This window comes from Argopecten irradians, chromosome 3 (genome assembly GCF_041381155.1).
Source record: "Argopecten irradians isolate NY chromosome 3, Ai_NY, whole genome shotgun sequence".
Taxonomy (NCBI): domain Eukaryota; kingdom Metazoa; phylum Mollusca; class Bivalvia; order Pectinida; family Pectinidae; genus Argopecten; species Argopecten irradians.
Genome location: NC_091136.1, coordinates 50,677,287 through 50,699,135, shown reverse-complemented (window position 1 = coordinate 50,699,135; position 21,849 = coordinate 50,677,287). Strand labels below are relative to the sequence as shown.

Here is a 21,849-nt window from a genome sequence, read left to right as displayed (position 1 = left end):
AAATGAAATGAAAACATTACCAATTTTGTAATAACAAGAAATACCGATGCTTGTTGATAACCTAAAGCGTATTCGATAAAAGCTAATTATATTTCGATAAATATTCAGTGTTTATTATTGAAATTACAATCGTGTTCTTGACGCGCAAAATCAGTAAAGAAAACAACTCCAAACCATTTTCTGGTGTTTCTTCTTAATATGCTCTCTTTTGAGGTTCCGAGCGTTCAAATTGGTAATCGTTGTTGGCCGTTGGAACTGTGATTCCACTTATATCTAAACTAACTAAGCAACAGCGACCAAGATCACAACGAAAGTTTCTACACGCCCAACATTGTATGTTATACAGTAGTTAAACTAATGAAATGATGTTATTATGTTTCATACCAACTATATAGTCTTTCAAAGGGTGACTTATCTTGTTTTCCATAAAACCTACATGAAAATTACAAAATACCATATATTGGAAACATTGTTCTTGTCAGCAGGAAACGTTTCATAAGCGAATTTTAGAACAATTGATGTGGATTTGCTGGACAAACCGTATATAAGTTATGCAAATGGAGTGATACCTATGTAAATAAACTGTGTATACGAGGGTAGGGACTCTGCGAGTCTGGGTACAGACAAATGATACGGAGCTCTGAGATCCCCCTCTGCCGACGTATCTCTCGCCCCTATACCTAGTAACATGGAATCCTTCCCCCAATGATAGTGGGGGTTCAGGTTACAGCAGCCCGTGCTAGTCTACCTCACACTGTACACATTAGTCACACAACCAAAAACTTGCTCAACTTTGTCGGAGTTAGGTGCACAATCAAATGGATGGACTAATTTACAAAACTTTTCTGTGAGTTTGAATCCGGATTTTTAAGATCCGATACAGACAGCGTAAACTGAGGAGAATCTACAGTGGAATTTTCTTTTGGAATTTTGAAATTGTTTATAAATAGATACAAACAACAACACTGGTGCCTGTGGTAAATATTGAAGGTATTGTTGATATCGGTTCGTCTAGTGTCTGGGAGATTCCGGGATTTAAAGGATTATCCACTGAAGTCTTCCTTTAAAACAACAAGATGGGAGACACTACACAATCACATATCATACGGATTAAATCATAATCATTACATATGTTGTTATTGTAAAAACAACAGGATTAACTTGTAAAGGTTAATTACATTGATAGATTAAGAAAGAACAACAAGATATATGTTTTGTACGTGTGTAGCTTCCTGGATTTTTATAAATTTTAGTGGACTTTAAAACAGTTGGACTACTGGACTTATTCTACTATACCGGGCTATTATTATTTAAGTGTGTGATTATCACATATATGTAAACGGTAAGTGGACTTTTGTGTGGAATACTTTGGAAATATTTAATGCTATATCACTTTTCAGTTTTTAGTTATTGGGAATGACAAGAACATTCACAACCCTCTAATCGACAGTAATTGTTGGATGGCATGTTAAAACAAATGTACTAAGTTACCCATTGCTGCTTATATTTATGATTCTTGAGTCCGGCCATTGACAAGTATATTGACCTTCACTATTCTGGCCATTATGAATTGTGCAACTTTATTTTAATTATCTAACAAGAACCACCTATGTGATCTTACTTAGTTCATGTCTTTTCAAAATCCATCGTCTATTAATAAGAAATCATATTTTCAATCTACTCTAAAAAATTTGTTTACTGTTCTAAACAAAACTAAATGTCTTATCATGCGTTCTTTCACTTATTGGTCTTTCCCGACCCTTTCAATATTTTGATACCCACCTTCCGAATTTTACGTAAAGATATATTCCTATCCTCTGCAAATACTCAAATTATATCTTCATTTTCATTTTTCTCCCTTAAATTTTACTTTGCCTTCAAAAGTCATGATCTTTATCATAGAAATGTTTGACACATTTTTTTCCTAGTGATATGATACTCTTTTCACCCCTGACACATTCCGAAATCTTTTAGGACTCCCATTAATATATTCACCCCCTTTTGAGTTCCTATGTTGCTCCCAAACCCTCCAACCCACGTTTCTATCCACTTGTGTTATAGTTCTGATATATTTCGACCCTACCAAACAACAATACATAAAATGTACTTCTTCCAATGACCTGGAACTCATACACCCCTTTGTCATGTAAACACATACCAGCCTGTATGCCAAGTGCTGCACATATAATTCCAAAATACACACAGCATGCTAAACATCTAAACAACAGGTGACGGCCATTGGCTATGTGACAGTATTTAGTGCGGGGCGTTGTCGTAATTCACCTACTGAATGTCATACTCGGCATCCCTATAATGTCTACACTCAAAATGTAGAGTTATTCTCTGTAATAGTAACAGACAGATATAAATCATACTGGAAAACAAAGTTACGAGGTACATTCATATTTCATATACCCAGTAAAAAGCAATTGAAAATAAATCAACTGAAACAAAAAGATGATTTTTTTTAAAATTATAAAGTTTTGAAAACAATTAGTATATTTTTCTTACAGAAATATGCCATTCTCTATTGGAATATGTTTTAATCAATTGTTAAATCTGAATGTTGTGTTTACGAATTATTATAGTTCCATTGCCAATCCCAAAGCACTCTTTGAATCTGAAATTGTTACTGATATTCGATAGAGGAATTCAATGGACTATATATATATATGCTGGTAAGTTTTAAAACTGTTTAACTAATGGTTCGGTGGTTTATTATCTCGATGCGTCCAACTCGTGTAATTAATCAACATTGTGTCGATGCACGTGAACCAAAATCTACTGTTACTTCATGCTTTGGTCAGATAAATACGTCTATTCTGGTGACCATAGGCGTTGTATAACCTTTAAATCCTATTTTACCACCGTAACATGTATATCAACATCACCAATACAAAGGTCAACGTCGAGTAACATGATCGTCACAACTGCAGGATATCTGGGTCTTCCTTAACATTTAATTATTTCTAGGATGTAAAATGCCAAACACACAAACAGATAAACAAACAAAACCAATATATCAGCATGTCGTTTTATTGTGATATCCGTATTTTAAGTCCGAAGTCCAACCCCTGTTTAGACACCACCTTCCATCCATCAATACTATTGTTGTATCGATTAGTTTTGAAATGATTATAAATAATTCAACACAGATAAGTCTAGAGCACGGGCACAGTACGCGAGTTTCCGTGAATAGTAACATGGTATGACTAGTTCTTAATTAACTCTTCTCTTTTTTTGTAACTTTCAAAGGTGTTTCTGGATTTTTACCTGTTGGTCGTGCCTAGCGCTCACCTGTTGCTGACTTGGATTAGATGCGGGTAAGGCTATCCAGGATGTGCTAGAGATTAGTGTGTTTATGTGTTGGATATCAATACAGTCATACCGGCGTGTTGAAGACTAAGGACACGGCGAGGACATCATGAACTCTCTCCTCAATAGTGTCTTACCACTATTGCTGTGCTATCAACTGGTCAGTGCTGACCTTGGTCCACCTGTCACCATCGCCAGATGCAGGGTCAACTGCCTGCAGGTGGTGAGTCTCTAAAATTATTGATTTTGAAAAACAGATAATTTCAAATATCTAAGATAAGATAGAAATTATCAAAATTTACAATAACATATTTCAATTGCTTGTAACTTAAGATTGTTTGTTTTGAAAACAAATCCTAGACGATTTCCTCTTTTCAAAACTAAATGAAATTGTCAAAACCTTTCAATGTTACTTATCTAAATTGTTTGGTGTCTTGAAGTACTAATGTGCAGTAAACAAAAATTGGATTATATCATAAAATATATTTGAACATCTGTTAAAACAGAGTTTTAACATTAAATATCCGATTCGTTTGGATGTTTTGTTTCTTAACTTACACAATAAAGAACATCCCGTGTTTCTTTCATATATCTTTTATTGGGTTGGGACGTCTGTTACTGAACAAACAACAGCACAATACAAAACAACTATGAAAATATATCAAAGCATGCACCAAGGACGGTGAATTGTGCCGCAGTATGATCCATGAAAATATGTTACTCCCTTAAGCTTCTCTTCAAGTTATTCCTTTGTAGTTTATTACCGTGACCTATGACTACATTTTATTTATGGTGTTTTAATGATATAATATTGTGTATCGAATTGATTTCACCCATAATATCACTTTCTTTACAAAAAAGAGTTTTTTTTTCTACGACTGAAAAAAACCTTGTCTGTATTACGGTTGAATGATGCCACTTCAGTGCTCATCAGGGCCTCTTCATAATATAAATTGTGAGAAACACTTAAAGAAGAGGACCGGTTTTGTTTCCTGCCCACTTGTTGCTAACTAAAATAGAACAAGTGTTTGTAAATGTTTCTACAAAGAAACGCTTTATGACGCGAATGGTATATATACACGGCTGGGAACCCGGCACGTTGATTAGCATTTCACGTTTTTCATCCAGCAAAAAAAGTTGAATGGAATTGTATTTAAATGAGAAGCAGACTTTCCCCTTTGGATATGAACCACGTTGTGTTTTAACTAGTTTGTAAAATGTACCAGCATCTGAAGATGCAGTATTTTCATTTCCGACAGACATTTGCGAAATTTGCAATTCACGTTTCGTTTTATATTCCACATATTCAATAGTAATTGCATGTTGCTATTTGTTGAAATAAAACTAGTCTTTTAGGCAACAAAAACAACTCAAATTGAAAAGAAAGAAATACCTATAAAAACCCTAACTTTAGATACATTTATATTAAAAACTCATAGAGAACTGTTTTCACATTTGTTTATTTTGAATTTAGTCAAATGTATTTAATCAGTGATAATGGACTTCACTATTCTAGTGTAAATACTATCAACACTTACAAAGACAAGCGAATGCCACATTTTGGTGTCTCTGAACACATTCAAAGTTCATGTAAAACAATCAGACCCGTATTTGAACACCAATTAAGACGCAGTACATGGCAGTAATTAATGATAGTGGTAAGATAAACCATTCTTTACTCCACATTTTATCTGGTATCCGATAGCCTGAATGTGCTCTTAGGTAAGGTACAAAATATTTATACATTGATTCCATTCCTACCTGTATATAGCCAGCGCTGCTCATCAGAGCTACATTAACGGGTAGAGTTGCGAAAACACGCATGCTCATTATAAAATTCCTTTTGATTTACTAAATTACACGATATCATAAATGCGGTTTCCCTTTCCTAGAACTGAAGTATAATTTTATTTACCGTAAAAATATCGGCAGAAAAAACTTGCTTACCTAACTAACTGCATCCCTCGATGCTGTAGTTGGATGATGATGTTGATGAGGCGAATTGGGCCTGAATAGTTTGGCATGTTGTACAGAGTAATGTGGGCTCTGCTATCTTGGGTATTTAATGGCAATATGGTCCAACCTTTGACATGAACACATGTTTCCCACAGTATGTTTTCATGTTCAATTTAAGTGGATTCCAATACAGGGTTTTTCTCTCTATTTAACCAGAAGAGATAAGCGATGAGTAGGTTTTATAATTACATATGTACTTTAAGTGCTAGTTTAATAATAACAGATATTTTTTCATGACTACAAGTTTTTTGTACCAAAAGAGCACCCGGATCTTATTTGGGGTGTTACATACAGTATGCACACCACTTCATGTATTATATATACATGTACATGTACATGTGCTAACTTAGTGAATTCGTAATTAATAACATATGTTTTAATTGTTTCTGTGTTGAGGATTTTGTAAACATAAAACACAATCTTCCGCTGAGTATGTAAACTGTTACAGATTTTCAACATGCTACGTTTGATATGTATGTTACATCGCCTTATTAAATGATGACAGGTCATCTAAGCAACACACAGGATAATATGTCCCTCCCTAAAAAGCGCCAGATGTTGTAGAATACACTTTATTAGGCTGACATGTATACATATGGTGATTCACGTGGTTTAAACTATTAAATCAGGAGACGAGTGCCGTTAATTTAGACCACTCAACTCATTGCACTTTTTATACTCATAAAATTGACAAATTGATCCAGTCTAGATATTCCATAAACCATTAAAATCATATTGACCTTGATTGATATAAAATGTTAAAACAATATAATAAAATATGCAAAAAACAAAGATAAAGATATTTTACCCGAAGGTATATATTTTTAAAAACACCGAAATAGAAAATTGACAGAGAAAAAGTACAGTCTAATGCTATATTGTAAAATTAAAAACATTTTTTTCCCAAGGGTTATGTAGTGACATTAATTGCAAAACAAAAAGAATCTAAAATAAAAAAAAAATCTAATAATTAATTTTATTGTTAGCTCACATGAATTGGATCTTGCTAAATCCGATTCATTTTCTCTGATTCAAAGTTATCCTATAGTACCATGACGCTGTAGAAAAGGCTGACTTAGTTTAGTGTTTTATGTACTTGAAGGGGAAGAAAGGCAGAAACCATTAAGATGACCCACGTATACACTATTGTATTTTATTACGAAATTAATTAGTGTATTGAAGTATTATGTTCAAATGTCACTCATAGCATAAATACAAAAAACATACACATATATTTCATCGGAAGATCTTCTTAAATACTATGCCATCATTTAGAAAGAAATATAGATCCATATACGATGTTGATTTATTACATATTTGATAAGTTCACACATATACTTTTCCAGAATTGTATCTACCTATTCATGATTTCTGTGGTATATGGATTTCACAATATGTAAAATAGAAAGGTTGCTGCTATTTCGATCAACACCGATGGAAATTTTGACGAATGTCACATGTATTAGTGCAGAAAACGCTTAACATGTGGTACCACATACTTTCACAAAAGTTATTCACTGAAATCGGTTTGAAACACATATACATTTGAAACGTTTATATATCCAACTTAAAAGGACATTTCTGTTGTAAGGCCCGTGTTAAATGTTTTTGGAGAAATATTTCAAATTTTTATGATCTGATTTTACGATAGCCTGGAATAGGGAGTGTTCCTCAGTAGAGGAAATTAGCCCTGAGGTATGAAAGTTTATACATAGCAACACCGCAGGTATTCGACGGACCATCAAACAAGGGAATTTTTGTGAAACCTTAAAAAATAGATTCTTAATCCTTATAAACCAAGGGAGTTCCCACATCCAGTTCCACGCGATCTCTAGGGGACCAGCAACGATTTCAAGGTTTTAACCCCTTTTAGCGTTGGTTTGTTTTGTTTTAAAATGATTTAAATTTTTTGTTGATTTCAGACTTTGAAACGGAATGCTCCAATAGACGATGCGGTGTGTCAGCGAAAAAACAGTTGTCGAATGGTAATTTGTGCGGTGATAATGCCCACCTACATTCTCTGTTATTATTAATAACAATTTCATTGTTATAGAACAATAGACCATGTTATTGTAACATACTGTTTTCAGACATGTCTCTCTAATGTATTGCTTCCATGTGGGTACACACTAACTGGCGCATGATATTTCTGTTCTCTTGGAGTTTATTTTCATATAGACTATATTTTTACTAAACAAATTAATAATATAATACCATGATATGTTTAAGAACTATGTGTTACTATCGGTAATCGGTATTTATTTGAATTGTTTATCCTTTTCATCGAGAAAAGAGACTCAAAGAACAACCGTTATTGGATAAGATACATGGACACATTTTTCATAATAGTACCCACATTGTCCAATGTAAATATTGGGTCCTGTATAACTTTTCTATATTAAAACATCTTATAAGTAAATTGTGTAAATCTGTGTTACAGTGCTGGGACCTATGTCCGTTGCTGTTTAGAAGTTTTGATATGTGGGGTTCTCTATGCGAGAATCAGGGCAGATGTGTAAGTGTATTGGTTATATACTACCTACATCACCATGGAGTGAGATCCTAGTTGACATTACTATACAGTAGCATTTAGTACAATTATATATTCAGGACAAATAAATTGCTTGCATTTCAAGGAATGATAATAAATATCAATAAATGCGATGCCAATCATTAAATTTGATAGGTATCGCATATTTCAAACATAATTTACAGATTATGTCATATTTTTCTGCTCTTTTTCATTCAATAAATCGTTGATATTTATGTAACTTCCATTTCAATTTCATTTTGAAGCATAAAGGATGCAAAACGGCTTGCGCTTTCAAGAAAAACGTTCCATCAGGTAAGTTTTCTGAATTTTATAATCAGTAATAGAAATATAATTATATATATATATGTATAATTTGTTCTTGATTCAATATGATATGAACAGAAACGCTTATCCGTTTTTCATAGTTGCCAGTATTGTTGTTAAAACTAGCAAAGAGAAATTTATCTAAAGCAATATACACAAAATTCTTTATATAACCTTTTGATTTCTTTATCTGATATAAATCGAATGCGTTGTATATTTGGGATTGGTTGCGTAGTTGTAAAAACAAATAATAGGCCAGACTTAATAAAACCTGCTGGGGTTACTAAGTTTATGTAAGTGGCACATCTCCCACACATGATGATATAACAAGTGTTTACATGCATGGCTATAGCTGGCAGCAGCGGAAGGCAAGGTGTGTCATGTTAGTATCTCTTACTCTATCAACAACCAACGAAACACTTAGTAAAATTACCATCAATCTGCTCCATCGCAGAAAGTCAGACATGAAATGATAATTTTCAACTTCACATCACCACACCAGACGTTCTCGTGATCACGAGATTCGAATCAATACATGACTTTGAAAGTTACATGAACGCAAATTAAATTGATGATTATGGAATACAGTTTCGGAAACTTTTCATTAAATTTTGTTCTCCTTCATCATGGTCTTAATTACATCTTACTAATGTACACTTAAGTAAATATAGCTACAGTTAGAGTTGTATATTAATAAAAGATTGGAACAATTCAGTCCTTCTATTGGCATCGACTATATATCATGGCAATGTGTTTATGAGAATGCTCCAAGAGAAAGAAAGGAACGACATTGGAAAAAGGAAGTTAGACCAAAGCAACCCAAACAAGCTTTTAGAAAACCTATTTGTAAAAACTAGACTCGTGTGTATTATAAAGTAGACTTGTACTGTTGCATTGGGAAAGATATCTTCCAAAAGTTAAGTTAAAGTTATTCAAACGCCCGTTAATTTTATTCAATCCTTTATGCTAGAGGGTGGATTAAGTGGATTTAACGTAAAAGATCTCAGGAAATTCTCTTGATTCAGCAGAAAACATACATATCTCTGTAGTGTATATGGAGGTTGTACTCACACACCTGAATTGTCTTTAATCTGTAAATTATTTGCCCTGGCAGCTATCAAAATAAGAATTAAGTTTTTTACCAAAAGCTATCTGAATGTAAAGGCCATCATTTAAAGAAAATCTTTACATAGAACTTTAACAAGAAAAGAGTGCCATGGAAATTAATTATGATAAGTTCTTTTATCTATTTTAAGTGTGAATTTCATCTGTAACACGTATTAGATGTACGTTTCCATCTGTAGTAATTTAGAGAATGGGCTAGATTAAAAGACTTGCCGACTTTTATTCGCATATCTAGCTATATCTTGTATAACGGGGACCAGCTGTACTTGAAACCTCATCAATACATTAGGGCTGTTTTACTGACACTGCTAGCCATTATACATCATTGGAGATTTAGTCATAACAACTCGTTATATTTTTTTATAAAGGGAATTCTTGCATATGGACATAAAGCATAGGTATAATATACTTCAAGTATACTTTACACATACAATAGGTTTATGATGAATATACATGTAACATAAGTAATAAATATTATGTTGAATAAAAACAATTCGGTGAAAGGTGCGACTCTGATACCTGTTAGTTTTTATATATCTATACGTTCATAATGAACATATTAATAATTTCAACAAAAGCAAGTTTAAACAGATTACGTATATCAATATTTGTTTAATTTATTTAGTTTCTAAGACTTCTAACATCACCTGGGATTTTCCTGAAAAACCCTTCCTGGAACAATATAGAGACACACAGCGGTGTCAGGTGTTCTGGTCGCGTCCAGTGCCCTCTGTGCACGTCCCCGGAAAGGCCCCATTTGTGTACATCCTGATGGCACGTGACTCAACTGTAGAAGATGGTCATTGGACAGAAGTCAGCCAGGTAGGACAACTATTATCCACATTGCAGTAACGAATTGATGATTTAAGGTCGGTGGTACATGCTACCGTATTTTACACATATAACACAAATAATTTATAAAGGGTCAGTATTGTTTTCTCAGAGGTCATGTTTATTTATCTTTTATCTGTGTTGCCCGAATTTAAGTCCCGAGATTGTGTCACCTACCCGGCCATTTGTATTTTCACTTTCCATTCAATTACACAACTCTCATACTTCTATTTATTGTTTTATTAGAAACTAATCTAGTCAATTTACCTTTGAATAAAGGCATACTTTTCAGTTTACAGATTATTCCTACTTTAACGCTATTGTTTATAGGACATAGTCACACGTATATTCGTACTCCACAACACCTGGCGAAGGGCATCCTACACGCGTTATTAAATGATGAATATCAGACATGCAATGCTGCAAACCAGTTGAAAATTAATTTAAATTTCATTCTTATCAGAAAATTAAATAGTTTTGCCTACGTTGATTGTGTAGCCAAGAAAGCATATCACCTATAATCAAGAATATGCTAATAACATTGCGTTGCTTTATGTTTTAATACCAGAACACTTAACCAAAACACAATATTAAAAAGTTGACAAACGACTGCCAAAGCTGGATAAATGTGTTTAAAGTGAACTGTTGTACACTGTCGAATCAATTCCTTATTTCTGAAAACTGATTATGAGAAAATTTCTTACATTATTCCAAGCCTTTCTTAACGTGATCGTGTTGTATCTTAAAGTCCATCTGATATTGGGGTTCTTCCATCTGTTTCTACATAATGCAGGCTATTGCTTCTTAAAGCATTTTTATGATTAAAACTCAGTTGGGATCTGTAGGAGATTATTTCGATCATGAAAAAATATGATAAGGTTCAACCAAATGAACCTGAGCTTTTCGAGATCTCGTCTGCTCCTGGGGTGCTAGATTGCCCGAGAAGGGTATTCCGCGTCTGTGACGGCCTCCCCTGCCCGCGTCGTCCCCACTCCCTGTATAGCAGCATAGGCATGATGGACGCCCAAGTATCCGTAGTTAGGATTTCTTCCACTGGAGTAGGCCAAATTTCATCAGATAAACTAGAATTATTGGCTAATCGAGTTTTGGTATCAGCTTCATAAAAGCCGCTAGAAATCTTATCTTTGTTGAAATGACCCACATTCAGGCTAACTTTGATGGTAAGATTACCGATACATACCACTATTTAGGATTAGAACTTTCCCACCAGTGTGTAAATGGTTTTTTCTCCTATTTGTTTTACAACACACGATAAGATTGCATACTCATTTTGATTATAAAAGTATTTTGAACTGTTTCGAAAGTGATCTTAAAGCAAATACTTGTAATTATAATGCAACATACAATCTATCCTGAAGATAATATATTTGCACATAGCATATTGTTATTTTCAATGTTCCTCTAGACCATTGATCTTTAAAATGAATATTGCTTATATGTATTAGCTTTAAAACTGCTCATGATTTGCTGAATGTAGAATGAGAATGTATAGCCATACTCATCGTCACTGTTAGCTACCGCATTTTAGTACGGAGATGCAAAACAGTTCGTGTAGATGTTTATATTATGACTGTTCATCTTAAAGAATATGAGTAATCAAGAATTATGATGAATATTTTCTAATACATTTTGTAATCTAATTCTATGTTACCAAGATATACCCTTGAAAGTAAACAAATATCTACGTCAAATTTGTCGAATATTTACTACTTATCAAATTGACTTGTGTTTTTGGATATAAAAACTACATGATGTATATATGTACTAGGCGTATGAGTTGGTATAACAACATGATGGCTCTACCATCTGTTGTAATCAACAGAAAAGCTCATGTGTACGACTTATCCATGCGACTTACGTAATTCCATCACGCTAATACGTAGCCAGATTTTGAGTGATTTATACCCTGTTGGTGTTGTTGTGGTGACTTGGGAACATGATAGAGCAACACATACACCCATACAAAGCTAACCGAATCTGTTTCACAAATAAATAACAATACGGTATCTTCATATTATTTATGGTTTATTGCCGTACGCGTGCAATCGTTATTGATATATTTATATATGTGTGTGTTTGTTTTAAAATTAAAAAGAATACTATTATGTATTATGTATCTTATTCAAATATCGTCATAACGACCGTTCTAACTTAAATATAAATACAGTTGTAGAATTAGCACCAACTGCCTCAAACATTTCACTGAGTAATGTCAATTAATTTATCAAGAAAGCGAAATAAGAGTTCACAATTACATAGATATAATGTATCCGACAGACTAATTTGTAAATGTCAGAACAAACATGGAACCTCAAAATAGATACCAAAAACAAACAGTGTGCTGTACAAAATATACTGTGTTTACTATTGTTGTACATGCAGAAACCACAGTTTCATACGCAGCTGTCAACAATTGCTCATAAAGTAGGCAGACTTCTGCAGGTATTGCACTCAGTGTTCCCCACGTATCATTCCAATACATAACAATATGGCCTTGGCCAAAACTACATCACCACAGGTAAAGGCAATACCCTTGGACCGCGAACTACCGGCTATACCACAGAATACTAGTGCGGAATCACCGCAGGTTAGCCCGCTGGTGTATTAGAACTACTTATGTGTACTAGACACATTCTATCGATACTATTTGTTTATTTAGGTTAATAAGCCACATAATAGTAGCATATTTTCCTGTCATTTCTGCATAATGCAGCGTGTGGTATTGGAGGCATAAGTAGATCAGATAAGTATATTTACATAGATATCACTGTTCTTCACACGCTACGTTCCCCTATACATAGTGTGCCGGAAAATCCCTCTTTCTTACGCCAAGGTTTTACCTTTCTATCGGCAAAGACTCGCCCGTTACTATCAGATAGCCAGGTGCCCCTCTAAAACAGTTGCAATAGTTAGAAACACTGCCATTACATAGCCGGTTTATGAGAGGTCATAGACCATCCACTGTAGCTATTGTTTGTTTGGTATTTTAAAATCTGCTTGCAAACAAACAAAGGAGCATGTGGAAAATACTACGGCACAGAACTCTTGGCACTGCCTGATGATGGTGATGATGAAAACCATGCAGGGATAATTCCACTGCTCGAGATGGCGCAGCGTGTGGAATTTGTAACTATTTGCTCTAATTAAAATGCGAGACATGTCTATATTTACTGCTGAAGTGTTTCTGAACAATTAACATGGGTACACTTGGTAAGAAGCCACGCTTAGAAAATGATATCAATATAAACAAATGATACGTAGACGCGTACGCATACAGTTACCTGATGGAAAATATTCATTATGAAAGGTAATATGAAATTGCAGAATACTGTATGTATTTTAACAAAAGAGAATAAATGTTGATATCGTTGACGTGGATAACCTGTAAGAAAAAGAAAGAGCAAAGACGGGTTAACATATGAATTGTACGTTATGTTCGCTGTTTGATTTATACCGAAGTAAATCATTGGGGATTGCATACTAATATAGCATAAAAAGATGTAAGCTGTACATTGTAATTGATTCGTTAAAGTTTATGCTCATACAAAGTATAAGCATAGGTCTGTCCCTGATCAACAATAACCAGAAACGACCATTCATAGCCTGTATAAGAGGTAAACTTTGCTTCCGGCCAAGATTCGTAATTAAGAACGAAAATGTTTATTATTTTGTTTCTACCAAATTATAACACCTTGATTAAGTCCCAGGAGCATTTGGGCAGACTAATGAAGTACATGTATTGATTGGCCCGCACATGACTGCTTTCCCTTTCATTAAGACAGGTATTAAACATTGACTTGCATCTTTGAGAGAAAATCTTAACGTAAACTTCTAGCACAGTATCCTTACAGTATCAAACCCTTACAGGCCTGCGGAACTACTGATTGCTGTTGTTACTACTTCTATAGTGATAATCCCTGACAATATATGTACCAACAATGGTAGTGCTTTAGCTTTCTGGTGTTTTGTTGGACGTGAAATACTTCATATAAACAGATCATAAAATTCTTTCTAACCGAAGACACTACAAATAAAAACGTGTTCTACACATCACGTCCATATGAAATATTAATCATCGCAGGAGATGCAAGCATGGCCGTATACAGGGTACGAGTAGTGGCGGTAATTAGTCGAAAACAGAACACACCAGAAACATGCACAGTTCAGTAGATTTATACCAACCGTAGAGAGTTTAACTCGAAATTACACACAGAATTACACTTAAGTGTGGACTTTGCAGAAAAGCTTAAACGGGTCTGTGTGCAGAAAACGTGGTCAACCCATAAAGTGTCGCCTCATTAGCGGATAAAGCCTTGATTTGATGTACAAAGACACCCGTCTGATTAGTAAGCAGTGTTTTAACATCTGTGGTGCACTTAGAAACCGTGTTGCAGCTGGCACAGCTTACTGGTGTGTACATGTCAAATACTGGACAGAAAAATGACCTTGTTTATATTGATATTGTAATGATACGATGTTTTGCAGATGAATTTGTTGAAGACATAGAAATTACACGTAACATTTATTTTTAAAATGATTGAAATAGGGCAGATCAACAACAAGTGCCCAAAAATAAATGAAAACAAATTTAAAAATGACAAAATTGATTCAATTGAATGCTAAAGGAGGCAAAGACTTGCCTTAGATAAGTATGCAATACACAATACATAAGCTATAAAAATATACAATGTAACTATTCATTGAATGGTGTTGAAACATTCAATGTATAGAGTGTGGTGTTTGCTTTACAGACGGCGTCAGAAACTGTGGCCTTGGCTCAAAACGATCTTCCATTTTCACCCGAATTCTGGCTCATGGCGGTCAACAAGAACGGAACACGTGTAGATACCTTTGTGGATGCGGGTTACTCACCTATTGAAGGATGTAAGTTCAATTTAATTTTAGATATGCATTAAAACATTAAACGATTGTTTTACGGTATTGTGTTTTACTGACTAGTTTTAACGATACAAATATTCACAAAGCCATGGTAACTTACAGCTATGACGGTCAAAGATGTGGATGAAGTGAGAGGGGTGGCGTCCACAGGGAAGCTTAATTTGACGGTGAAGACGTTGGAAAGTAACCTCGATGGTAAAGTCGAAGCATTGATCGAATGGAACCATCCAACACATATCCAGTCACATGCAGATAAAGAGATACCATACGCCGTGCACATATTTCTGCAAGAATGTGGAATATTTGAAGACAGTCCACATTGCAACATACCACCCCAGTACTTCGAATACGAAGTCTTCTTTCGCTTCTCGGACAAGGTATATACTTTGAAGTTATCCTTGACGCTATTGTTTTTACTGTAACTTACCGATCCATACCTTTTATGATTTTTTTACATCAATGACAAATCTTGCCTGATTGAAACAGAGCTAACAATGGACATACATATCGTTTCTGAACATTGAGGCTCTAAGCTTATTATAACAACATCTGCCCTGAAAGTAGATAATTCTATGATGCCACTAATATCTATATACGTTCTTGTACTTTAGCCATCGTCCAGTATCGAGGTGATGTACAATGCCCAGTACATGGTCATGGTAGAATACCGCGATCAGACAGGTATATATAGCCAGGACAAGGACTTCCTAACCCCATTCTGTCCAGATGTGGACGAGGAGACATTTAAGTACTGCCCTGCAGATACATCGGGCTCCACAAAACTTCCATCCTCGGACGACGATTCAGCAGAGGGTAAGTTTGCTTTTATTTCTTTATTAGTAGCTTGCATATCATAGCTATTAGATATGGAAAATAAAAGCTGACATATATGTAAATTAATAAAAAAAAAGCTAAATGGGTGGAATGGCTATTAAGTGAAACAATTTACTCCGGAAAATAAATTTTGTATTTTAAGATGTTTTTGGTGGCCTTCTATAAATCTACTGCCCAGCACTACTAGTAAAAGTAAAATCTAACGGGTCTATCTGCTAACAAAACTGTCAAACGATCATCCATCTTTACCCCTGTTTAAAAGAGAATAAGATAAAAGACAAAAGTCAATGAGGCTGTGGCTCTATGTAGGGTTATCAGGGGGCGTAACACATTATCCGAACTTTGTAGTATTTACTGCTGGGTTTTATGTGATGGTAAACACCCCTGTGTAGTGAAAGGTGGTTGTAAACGAAATAATGGAATTGATTATCTAAGAAAACTTGTCAGATCTGTTAGTCATTAGCGTAACATGACAGGAGTGCATCCAGCAGTCAGTAATATATTCGCCTGTTTATGAAGTAACAAATAAACTACTTCAACACGGCGCCGCCCCTTCAAATTAGATTGATGTTTCTTGTATGATGATTATGTTGGTGACAAAACGTGTGGCAAAAACATGACTTTTAAAAGCAATTGTAGTCTAAGTTCTTCAGATATCGTCAGATATAAGCATTTTGACTTGGTTTAAGTTCGTCATTACCACCACCGTAAGGTCTGCTGGGACCTTTACGTGCGCGCTTCTTCCTATGATAAAGACGAGAAAGCTTGATGCTGATGTTTTGCACCCAAGTCCTTGTTTTTCGTTAGCTCAATTTCTCCAGATCACAAGAGTGAGGATTTATCTCGACACCGAGGGCCTCTGTTATTAACTTGATAACATCAGAACCACTTTTTAAGGCTGTAGTACATGTAGTTGATATATCTAAGATAAACAGAAAGACAACTCGAAATTATCCCACATTGCTTCAATTTTAATGTGTTTCGTTGATACAAAGATATGTAACATTTGCAAATTGATTCACGCTACATACTGTTTTTGTAAAATACATGTATAAAATGCACCATTCATTGCTACACGGTGCTCATATATTATTTGAAATATTAAGAATTTATTTAAGCATTAATGTCACTATTTTAAAATTTTATAGGGGTATGAAAAAAGAAATTGTTTGCAAACTGTGTGAATCCGCGTAGCCGTTAAAAATCTAACAATATGCAGAGAAACTGGTAGTTTAATGTTTGTTTCGGTAATACTGAATTTTCAATTGTTACGTTTGTACAAATGGAATTTATATGTACAATTCTCCATGGATAGGATGTGATTTTATAAATAGTGTTTGTTTAAAAAACCTTTGAAAAATATAAAACATGTATATGTTATAATCTTATTTAAGCATTGATGTCACTATTTTTTTTAATTTTATCGGGGTATGAAAAAAAATTGTTTGCAAACTGTGTGCATCCGCGTAGCGGATTCTCACAAAAGTTTGCGAACAATTTTTTTTCATACCCCGATAAAATTTTAAAATAATGACATCAATACTTATAAATAATTTTATACTCTATTTGATAAAATGAAGTGTGTTTAATTGTAACATTATAGTGGTTTTAAAGGAATCAATACGTAACGTTAATGTCTCTATTGTGACGTCACGATAACGTCGGGGTTTCGCGCCATTCTCGGATTTTTTTTTCATAGTGGTATGCAAAAAAAATATTGGCCAATCAGAAAGCCAGATTTGGTATGAAATCAAAGAAAAATTAATTATATGATAAAATTTAATGATTAATCGAGCAATTTCATTTCTATAATCCAAATATTGATCATTATTTGATCATTTATAATTATGATATAATATATTGGATCTATATCGTGAGTTTTCCTACAAAGGCATACACATGATATTTTATGATTATATCTCCACAGAAAACCTGCTCTGGAATATCCGTCTAGTACAGATGGTATACAATGAAATGACTAAGAGCGTGGAAGCGACATTCAACTGGACAGTGCCATTTAACAATTCCAATATCCTGTACTACGAAGTCTTTTGGAAAGTCCAGGAGACACCCGAACAGCCATATACGGAGGGTGGGAGGCGTAACTTCACCAAAACCATCTTCAACACTGCTCTGATCAATCTAGAACTGAAACCACACCTCGACTATGTAATGTTGGTAGGTTGTGAATTACACGATGATTGTATAGACTTATCCTTTTCTTTTACAATTTATACCGATTCATTGTATAAAGGCGCGGAAAAAAACCGGTAAAAATATTGCACTCGAATGTTGTATCGCGGAACGGTCTTAAATCGGTATGTTTTTTATGATTGTTGTAAAAGTTAACCTTGTTTCTATTTCTAGGGCACGGTGAAATACTCTACTGTCGATGGCCTTATCCAGACCTATACCAGTGAATATCTTTTCTTTGACACCAATAATACCGATGCCATGATTGTTTATAAGGAGCCACAACGTGTTGTAGACAGTCGAGGTAAATGGCTTTATACATGTATTTGTATGTACGAACGTCACTAGTACCATTACATACGGGGTACAATTTTCAATTACATCACAGAAAAAATATTCACCCAGAAACAGGTAACGAAGATATTGTTATGAACATTATTTTAAATTTTCAAATATGTCTGGGCAATGATCCTTTTAAGTGACATTTTGCAAAACAAAGTCAAAAAGTCTTCAATAGGTTCAACTGCTATACATTCGCGATTCAAATCTGATTTTAAATTGCATCACGTAATGTTATAGTTCATCCCACATATAAAGGAATACAAGATCCGGCGTACACTGGTGTCTCTATATGACATTTATACTTAATCTCTTTAGTTTGTTTGATGGTTTCCTATCCTGATGCTAGCGATCCCGAACTCTGAATCTTAGCGTATGTCTTACACTATATTAGCTGCTTATTGAATTATATATATACTTTACTTCCTTGTATACATTTCCCAAGTCCAATTAGATTCCACTGTCTGATTAAAGCCCCCTCTTAGAAGGAATCGGCAATAACAGCCATTATTTCTACATTATGGTGCCTTGGAGTTTTTCAGAAATCGTTGGCAAAGTTCCAAATTTTACTTGTAATTTCTAGCATTTTGCACCAACTATATGCACAAAAGTTGTTCGACATTCTCGTACAAGGATTTGCAATAAATTGCAATTAAATCAAACTCCAATGCACGTAATGTATAGGCAAATACGCTTTTTCTAGGGATATATACACATCATGGTAAACAAAGGAACATAGTCCATATATTAGATAATTTATTTATATATTAACCATTTTACGTCGGTTTAACAGTTTTACCTCGCTTACTCGAGAACTCACTTCAGTCATTCGAGAACTTTGATTGAATAAAATTATCTTGCTGGTCTCGAACTAAAGTTGACTGCATCACAACTTAAACTCGGATTATTCGACGGGGTGACCTAAATCATGTTAACAAAGCTTGACTGACATAACACAAAATGTGTATGTAACGTTATAAATAATTATTCTTGTCCTTTCAACAGATCTAAGTTGGAAGAACCTGAATGATATTGTCGTGGCCGCCACCTGTATCGCCACTGTGGTCATGGTGGGTCTGATCGTGCTGTTCATCTACATGAAACGTCAGAGTTTCAAGGACATCATCATCACAAAAACAGCAGTGGCCAAGAGCAACAGTTACAAGTCCAATGTGGGGTGTAAGTATCACGTGATCCAATGGTAGTCATGTGATTATGTGATTTAATCAGAATGTAATATGTGCGACTATTAGTGTAATTGACATTGTGGTAAATGCGTTGACGTCCACATAATTATTTGGTAGACTTGTTTGTGATTATTCTTTTTACATCCACATATTTGGTAGACTTGTTTGACTGAATATATCTATCAACGGAGACTTGAGAAAGGGCGAACTATATTTCACAGAAGAATCAAATATAGACACTGCACCTCTGTCTTATGGACACGGTATTTCATGTTGTTGAACAAAACGTGCAGGGATTGTTTGTGTATTTTTTGTACCGGGTAAACTTCTATATAGTTTCACTTTTGTGTGGCTAACGAGTGTAGAGGGATTTAGTAAGGTCTATACATCATCACTACTCTTGTCAAAAGTGTTTTACACAACACATTCTCCTCCTAGATAGACAACATCTCACATCTCTGTAGTCTCCTTACTCTGCCAGCCTCCGTATCTCAGGTTCACATGGTACACCAGCTGTCCAAATGTCGGTATCTCTCTCAATATACCATGAAGTAGTTGTGTAGTAGCCCACGGACTGTAGCTGGAAGGAATGTGCTAATAGTGGTTAAAGTCGCCCCGGAATGGTTTACTGGTATAGGCACATACCATCTTCATGATACATATACGACATAGGTCAGACTCAATAATATCAAAACTGTAACATGGAATGTACATATTTCTTTTCTCGCACTAAATCTATATGTACGCACAGAAATAAAAAACAAACATATATAAAAAGTTACCTTATTAGGCAGTTTTATGGTAGAAATATGTTTAAACGTACTTGATCGCCTTGCGCGACACAAGTTGATTACTTATTGTGATTTAAAACAAGGTTTTTCACATTTCCTCACCAAAGTCGGCCGTGTGATATTCGTTTCATACATTGATATTTAATAGTCTATGTCATCATATTTATTTGTATTTTTGTTTAGGTATTTCTTTATGATATTTTTTTGTATATTAATTTTCCGCACCAGATAACTTTTTTTTCGTATAATTATTTGTTTATTTACAGGTAAGGTCGATTATTCCAACCAGCTATTGGTGATGAGTGATGAGTGGGAACTCGATCCTCGCTTTCTCAAGTTCTCAAGTCCTATTGGCCAAGGCGCATTTGGCAAAGTCGTCACGGGATATTACAAGGAGTCGCGGGTCGCCATCAAACTTGTTAGAGGTGAGATAAACAAATCACAGATACCATGAGGATGTGTAGAGACAATTTATTTTTCAATTGCTATTTCAGAGTTATAACCGGCACACTAGCTCAATCTAGTTCTGATTCTCACGAAAGAGATTCTGCTGCCGCTGGCATTGGGTCATGTGAGAAGTACTATGGTACTTTAACAAGGGGAGGGTCATATTATATTGATGTACATAGCAGACATACAAGGACGGTTTAATGTTATGTTAGAAGAATGGCAATAACATGTAGGGATGTATAAACCCCATATGTTTCTAAGGCCAATGACTCACACGTTTCGGAGGACCAAACACACAGGTACACGTGTGATTTGTCAGATGACACAGTAAGCTTAGCACTATAATCGTTTTATGACCGCCAAAGTACAGTCATTCAGTACATCAAACAACCTGGAATTACTGACTCGGTCGTTACATAACCATGTTATGGGTAGTCCGGTATTTTTGTCTCATGCAAATCGTCACTCCGTAATAACACGACAACTTCTCTCTGACAAGGATTTGTGGGACTTTGAATATTCACCAAGCATCTGCAGCACTGAATTAGCCAAAAGACAACGGCTGAGATGCACCAATTCATTGGTACAGATATTACATTGTAGTACATCTGTCCTAATCGTATGTGCACCGCGACATCAAAAAGCAGACACCACCATAGCGCTTCGTATGAAGGGCTTACCAAGTGCCTTGTAGTGCCTGAGTAAGGATAGGACAAGGGAGTGCGTAACAACAATAATGTAATGTTGCACATAACAGCTGGACTGGAAAGGTTATCATACTTGGTAGTGCTCAAGTACGCGTTTACTTAGAGGTTCTAGCCATTATGAAGACATAAAAAACAGTTTGAATGATAGTAAAATTGATGTGCAATGTACATAAACTCATGTACATGGTGTATAAATATGTTGGTCAATAGTTTTATGCTTGCAAAATCTTGTATCTTTCCGAAAATAGGAAGCGTTCTCCAGTTACAATGTATATGCGACGATG

At 34.9% G+C, this 21,849-nt stretch overlaps 1 protein-coding gene across 2 annotated transcripts in view; it reads left to right on the top strand.

Annotated features, from left to right (window-relative positions):
* The first annotated feature begins 601 nt into the window (after positions 1-601).
* The window catches only part of LOC138318965 (uncharacterized), a 39,045-nt gene continuing 17,797 nt past the window's right edge, over positions 602-21,849 (top strand). Inside the window, exons 1-13 of one of the 2 annotated variants that reach the window (XM_069261817.1) lie at positions 604-1,342; positions 3,256-3,538; positions 7,254-7,316; positions 7,772-7,846; positions 8,128-8,176; positions 9,939-10,135; positions 14,917-15,049; positions 15,167-15,441; positions 15,676-15,877; positions 17,826-18,076; positions 18,266-18,395; positions 19,436-19,609; positions 20,675-20,833. In XM_069261817.1, the coding sequence (XP_069117918.1) occupies positions 3,425-3,538; positions 7,254-7,316; positions 7,772-7,846; positions 8,128-8,176; positions 9,939-10,135; positions 14,917-15,049; positions 15,167-15,441; positions 15,676-15,877; positions 17,826-18,076; positions 18,266-18,395; positions 19,436-19,609; positions 20,675-20,833 (1,822 nt within the window). In that variant the 5' untranslated portion in view covers positions 604-1,342; positions 3,256-3,424. Of the gene's footprint in view, positions 1,343-3,255; positions 3,539-7,253; positions 7,317-7,771; positions 7,847-8,127; positions 8,177-9,938; positions 10,136-14,916; positions 15,050-15,166; positions 15,442-15,675; positions 15,878-17,825; positions 18,077-18,265; positions 18,396-19,435; positions 19,610-20,674; positions 20,834-21,849 lie in introns of both variants that reach the window. The other variant, XM_069261818.1, reaches the window with a different exon arrangement.